Genomic DNA, 6814 nt, shown 5'->3' with positions numbered 1-6814 from the left:
CATCCATGGAAAGCCTATCCAGAAATGCATGATCTTGCTGACCTTGCTGACTACTGGGACAACTGTGTCAGTGGTTCAGTAGTGTTTCTTTTTTTTTCTTTTTTTTTTTTTTTTTTTTTTTTTGGTTTAATTTGGTTCTCTAAAACCTGTAGAACAAAATAGAGCTTTTACTAAACCATTTTTTTCCTAATTTAGGACTGGCAAGGGATTAGGATGGTTTAGTAGCCTTGTCTTTATTTCAGCCTTCTATTAGCCCATGATCACCTTCTTTGACAATCAAAGTAGACATGAAAGGGATGCTTTGCTTTGCCCTTTTCATCATCCTGAAGTGCTGCAGCTCCCTATTAAAGTTCATGATGGAATTAGGGAGCAGAATGATGGATTTAAAGGTGTCATAAAACTCTTCCTGGTAACTGGTAGTCCCCAAATATATACCAGTTGTGACCTGAGAGAGGCTTGTGAAGGCATCCCAGGCAGCCTTGCACTGGCTCTGCAGATCATTTGAGCTGAGGAAATGCATTTGCATTTGGATGTCATGCTAAGAAGGCAGGGCAGCACAGATTTCATTACTGCTAATGACATGTGTGGGAGAAGTGATTTAGTTTATAGCCAGTGCCAGGCGTGGCACAATGAGGAAGCACTTAATTCATACAAAGCTTTTTCTTGCTTCTGAGACTCAAAAATCTGGGGATTTCAAGCAGCTCTGGGAGGCCCGGTGTTACGTGACATGGTCTCGTTAGCACTGGGGCAGGAACAGAGCCGTGACGGAGGGGAGAGAAGGATGCTTCAAGATTTAGTACAGTTGTGGACAAAAGGATAGGAGTAGAGATGAAAGGAAATGAGAAGGAGGTAAGGAGAAAGAGCAACCCGGGATAGAAAACCAGCAGGTAGAGCTGGCCCTGCAGGAATCATGGCTGCCAAGGCCGGCCAATTGGATTTGGGAGGTGCCAGAATTTTTACTCCGAGTCCTTGTTTTAATGCACCCAACTCAAAACACAGGAAAGTACATTGGACCTGGGGGAAGGTGTCCAACTTCAGGGAGAAATTTCTGAGAACTGGGAAGGAGAAAGGGGACCCCAGTACAATGCTGGGGCTAGAGGAGCTGGAAGCTGCTGCACAGTCTGAACCATCACAAGGCATCTCCATCCTCCAGTGGAGCTGTGTTTGCTTTTACTGCTGCAGGAGGCACTGCCTCAGGCAAGGGGGAGCAGAGGGGGCCTGGGGCACATCCTGGGCACAGTCTTTGGGGGAGAAGGAAATCTTAGTGCTCAGGCAACTTCAGAAAGAACTGTTGAACTGGGATCAGTATCTTGGGTGGCCTTTCAGCTGAGAGTAATGAATCAGTCAAGCAGAAGAAAGCAGCCAGAGAGGAGAGGGTGCATGAGAAAGAGGAGCGAGTCAGAGGGATTAATGACAGAGATAAGACAGCCAGTGAGAGGCTTGCATGCTGTAACAGCAGGCTGAAATAGCAACTGGGAACACGCACTGCACCCAGAGCATGCGCTGGGCCTGCGGCACTCCCCGTTCTGGGAGGAGCATTGGTAGGAAGCCTACCTGCAGCTCACAGCATGAAAACCTGAAGCAAGATCTTTGAACAGGAATTATTCCTGCTTTACGCAAGGCTCAGCAACTGTTTTTAGTGGATTGTAACCATTTGGATGCAATCACCCACAATGCATGCAATCAAAATGTTATGAGCTGCTAAAACTCACTCCTGGAGCAGCCTCTGAAAATGCTGTCTCGGTAAATACGGGATGTTTTGGGGTACCTTAATTAAACTATGTTATTCTGTCATGTTCTGGAAAGGGAAATCAGCCGGACAGTTGGACACAGGGATGTGAAAGCCACCTCAGTAATTAGTGAATGAGGACTTACAGTTCGGAGAGGTCCCTGGCTTCTGCTTCATCTGAGTTGAACTCAAAGGGTGTGGGACAGTGACATTTAGCAGGGCTTACAGGAAAATCAATGCTGCTTTACCGGATATTGCAGCCAAAGTCAGAAAAGCTGTAAGATGCCTTTAAAGGACAGTTTTAGAGAACTGTATGCTATTGACTATGTTTTACTTTGTATGAGTCATCTGAATGATCTTCATACCCAGTTACAAGAGGGCAGCATGTGGACTTCATCTAAAGAAGTTAGAAAGAAGATGATATGGCATAAAAGAGGAAGCAGGAATCAGCTAAATTTGCAGAGCATCTGAAAACAAAGGCAGGACAGAATAACATGCAATATTTTATAGAGGTAAAAAGAAAATAGATGAAAAAGACTCTATGCCAATCTATTTTTTTTTTCATTGAGGCTCTGGTGGCAGACTGAATTCTGCTGGGGATGGCTCATTTCTCCTCAGTGACAACAGCAGGTTTCAAATAATGCTGCATATTCCCCAGGTTTAGCAGATGAAGAAAAAGAATTACTTGGGAGGCAAATAGAGCAGATTTGCAAATAGAGGAGAATGTTTTATGGCCAGACTTGCAAACATTTGGCTCCTGCAGACGCCAGAAGACTCTGCATCTGCTTTAATCAACGTGGGTTGATCCTTTCTGATTATTTCTTTGAGATCCCCACAGTTCTTAAGGCAGTAGTTTTATGTTATTTATGACAAAGACACTGTTCAGCTTCACACAGAGGGCAACTTACCTGCAAACTTGAATTGTGCAGCTTTTGATCAGCAAGGAAGGTGAGCTGGAGCTGACAGACTGAGAACAGACATTTATTAAGCATTCTGTGATTCCCCTTCCAAAGTACCTCAGCAGTCTTTCAGTTACATCTTCATTAAAGGTACAATAGGCTCTTCTGTTTATAATGTCTTCTTTACCTTTTGGCAAAAAAAAAAAAAATAGATGATAGTAGGAACGTTTCTTTGTGAAACGTGTTTAAAATGTACCTTGGAAATTACTGCATTCTATTCAGCTGGGTGTAAATAAAGCCCGCAGAGCAGCAGATGCTTAAAGTAATTCGTAAGAAACCTGAAATTGGCCATTAATTGCTGTCTCAGGGGATACAGGTCTTTCATGGCACGAATATCTTTAGCAGATGGGATAATAGGAGAAGTAATGCTGTTACTCTACTGAGCAAGATGCAGTTGTCCTTTTAATCTTTTGGCTCCTTTGTTGTATTTTTACAGCAGGAAGGTTCCCTTCAGACCTGGAGGCACTTCGTGGTAAGTTGGATGGTGAAAGCAACTTCCAAGGAAAGCACATACAGCAATTGTCCTGAGAAGGTGTTCTAGATCAGAGAAGTCTGTCTTCTGGCTTTTGTTTTGTTTTTAAATTGTTATTACTCTTTCACGTCTGCATCTGGGATCTGTTGGCCTGGCTGGACTTGTGAGCAGTTGCCTTCTGCAGACACCAGAAGACTCTCCGTTTGCTTTGATCAAAACAGACTGATTATTTCTTCAAGATCCCTGTTGTTCTTGGGGCAGCAGTTATAATACACTACCTACAATAAAATTCAGCTTCTATTCATACAGAGGATAACTCACCCGCAGATTCAAGATGCACAGCTGTTCAACTAGTAGCAAATGGCTGAGGGTAAAGCAGAACAGCCTGGCTGTGCTGAGCCACATGGTGGTTGGTGTAGGGGAACTGTGCTGTCACCTTGACTTCTTTAGTTTTCAGGACAGTCAAAGTTGGGTTGGCATGCAATGGGACTGGGTTTCCATGTACGCTTATGGTGTTCCTACTGAAACGTATCGTCCTTAAGGTAAGTTCTTCCTTAAATGTATGAGGAAGAGAGAGAGGGAGAGGGCAGCAAAGCACTTTATATGGCATCTGTAACATTTAATTATATGAGACAGGGATTTTCCAGGATGCCATTGCAACACAAAGAACATTTAGATATCAGCATCACAGTATATATTTTCTAAATCACAACACCCACACATTTCCTTAGCCAAGAAGAAGTTTTCCTTCTATGGCTGCATATCTAAAATTAGCTTGAAGGTCAAATCTGAATAGAAATACCCTTGCCATTGAATGTGCTGGGAATGATTGGTGCAATGGGCTCAATTTTCCCATCGAAAACCTTCATTTATTTTTTTTAAATAACAGTTGCTTTTACAATTAAACAGCCTGGAGAAAGGCAAAATGAGGCCCGCTGTATAAAATCGTCATCAATATTCTGCTTTCATTGCAAGGCTATTTTTATAGCCAACCATTTTAAAAGTAACAAGATGGATATAGTGAAGCTATAGTACAAAAGATTCAGCAAGAGGCTTCAGAATAGCTGAGCTGAGCACCAGCATGTGAAAGAATGGCCTTAACATTTGGAAGATGTTTGTATATGAAAGATCTACACAACGAAGAATTCTAAGTTAAGACGAGTATTGTTAAGAACAAATGAATAATCTAGGCCTAAAAATAGCTGCTTAACCTGTAGTTGTATTATGTGAGGACTAGGCAGCCTATACGGCACAAACGCAAAAGCACCGTCTTGCAAAAAGTGCATTTATCAGCCACAGTGTTTTATTGAGTGCTTTAATAATACAAGTGTACATCAACTGATCCACAGTCAAAAGTGGCAGGTCCCTAAGAAATTTACAAGCACTTTTCTTTTAAGTAAATCAAAATACATATTAATTTGTTCAACGCAATAGCCTTTTGTGTGGGAAACGGAAGGCTAGTGATAAACACAGTCTTAGTAATGCACAGTGATTCTTGATTTTAAGCTTTTATACAAAACTTGTTCCCAGTAGCATGCACCCACCATTAAAGACTTCAGTACAAAAAAATAACCCTAAACACTACATTTAAGTAGAAACGAGATATAATTCTGAATTTGTTTGTTTTCCCAAAAACCACATGAAAGAAAAAAAAAACACACAATACAAAGCTTTGTGACAAAGCTCTATACTATTACAGATCCAACATTCTTTGCACTGATAACCAAAATTCCCTGTCTACATTTGAGGGAAACAACTTTCAAGTTAACAGAACAAAAAAACCCCAAACAAATAAAAATAAAAATAAAAAACAAAAAGAAAGTAAGGACAACCTTTTGTCACAAAATGGTTCAAAATTTAATAAAAAATAAGAATGAAGGGAAGGGCTATTGATGCACTTAGTGAATGTGCTTGCACAGGTCCAGCAAATCCTAGAGGAGGTTCCTATGTGGCATATCGCTTGGTCCACTGTCTGGCCATTCTGTCATGCTCTGCTCTGTTAGTCATATACTGAGTGGCAATACTTCCAACCAGGGGGTCAGCTGAAAAGGAAACACAAACCATTAAATGCTTGTCAGCCTGGGAAGGATGAAAAAGCTATTCTCAGGTTCAGATTTATTCTGTTCTCTTGGCTTTAACTCTAAGAACAATGTGCCTATATATATTATTCTCATTTTGAAAACGCACACATACAGGAGGAAAAGAACAAGAGGAAGGGGAAGAGCTGGCTGGGCAATTATTTATTAATTTTTGGTAGACATATGACTAGAACCATTCTCTAAAATTCTGCCTCATGAACAAATGTTCCAATAATTTCAGTTTGAGCTAAAAGTGGCAAGAAGAATTTCAGGTGATATGAATAAACATACTAAAAGTTCTTTAGTTATTGTATTAAACTTCCATGGGCAATGCATGAGGCAATGAGTACTATCTTCAAAGCAGGAAAAATTAATTCCAAACTTTGGGAACTGGCACTTAATTTGTGAGATCATTCTGAGTGCTCATATGGCCAGCATGCTGTATGATTCAGTCTTCTTTCGCTAATTCAGTATTTCGAAAAACAAGAAATAAACAGAAAAAGTCATTTTACATTAATCTAGATCTACAAATTACTTCCCAAACAATTAAATAAAACCAGCTAGCTCTCTAAGAAAAACAAACCAAGAAAAGACTTTCCCAGAAGAGACACCGTGCAATCAACATTTTTCTCAGGCAATATTTTTTTTTCTTCTCAGTTTAATGTAGATGAAATGCATGGAGATTTTTCTTTTTTGGGGGACCCATACTCTTGAGAGTTCTCCTGCAACAGTACATTTCCTGAGACAGTATCACCACACCATGCAAGTTCAATAGCACTGATACCATTTTTTCCCTGACTTAGGCAAGATGCATATGATTTCTTATTAGAGGTAGTTAATAATCAGCTCTATAGTTGACTGAAGATGGTGCCATTGAACAATATGAATATCAGCTTCCCTGGTACAGTCATAATCTGAGTGTTGTGTTTGCGCAGCATTATTAACCACCGAGATTCCCGGAGCGAGATGTCAGGCTGTCTGCAAAGCAGAGTAAATCTGGGCTATTTTGTTTGTTTGATGGTAAGCGTTTATGATAGGATAAATACATTGCTTTAGCCAAAAATCAATTGATTGGCTTACTGCCAACAGTACTGAATATTAGTGGATAATATCTGATGAAAAAAAAAATCTTTTGCTTTGAATATGTACCCTGCACTTTCAGGAAGAGCCTGTGGTTTGAATCCTAAATTTGCACCTTCTAAATTAGTAAGGCAAGTTACCACTGCAGCTATGGCATGCTAAGTCCCCGTAGTCTCAGTCCTGCAAGCACTTACTGCATATGCTTAACTTCAATATCTTAATATATCCAGAGGAGGTCATCGAGGCCTGGACTTTGCTATTTTTACACATATGAGTGTCAAAGAGGTATAGCTGAGCTAAGATCCATTTAAAAAGTTTCAGAATAGAAAGTATATAACCTTTAGCTCCTCAGACAAGGAGAAGAACTATATGGGGGGTTACTGGAAGGATTTTGGCCTGTGCAGATGGGAGGCTGACACTCTACTGGTGTTTAAGGAGTGCAAAGTTTTCACAGCTAGAAATAAGTTTGAGAAGAACTGTAAATGAGCAACTTGGG

At 40.5% G+C, this 6814-nt stretch overlaps 1 protein-coding gene across 1 annotated transcript in view; it reads right to left on the bottom strand.

Annotated features, from left to right (window-relative positions):
* Window positions 1-4441: 4441 nt before the first annotated feature.
* The window catches only part of LOC311433031 (ubiquitin-conjugating enzyme E2 E2), a 212039-nt gene continuing 209666 nt past the window's right edge, over window positions 4442-6814 (bottom strand). The window contains exon 6 of the mRNA XM_084511742.1: window positions 4442-5202. Coding sequence (XP_084367868.1) covers window positions 5105-5202 — 98 coding nt within the window. The 3' untranslated portion in view covers window positions 4442-5104. The remainder of the gene's footprint in view (window positions 5203-6814) is intronic.

The sequence above is a fragment of the Aythya ferina genome (genome assembly GCF_964211825.1).
Source record: "Aythya ferina genome assembly, chromosome: 2".
NCBI classification, from domain to species: domain Eukaryota; kingdom Metazoa; phylum Chordata; class Aves; order Anseriformes; family Anatidae; genus Aythya; species Aythya ferina.
This window is presented reverse-complemented; position numbering and strand designations above follow the sequence as displayed.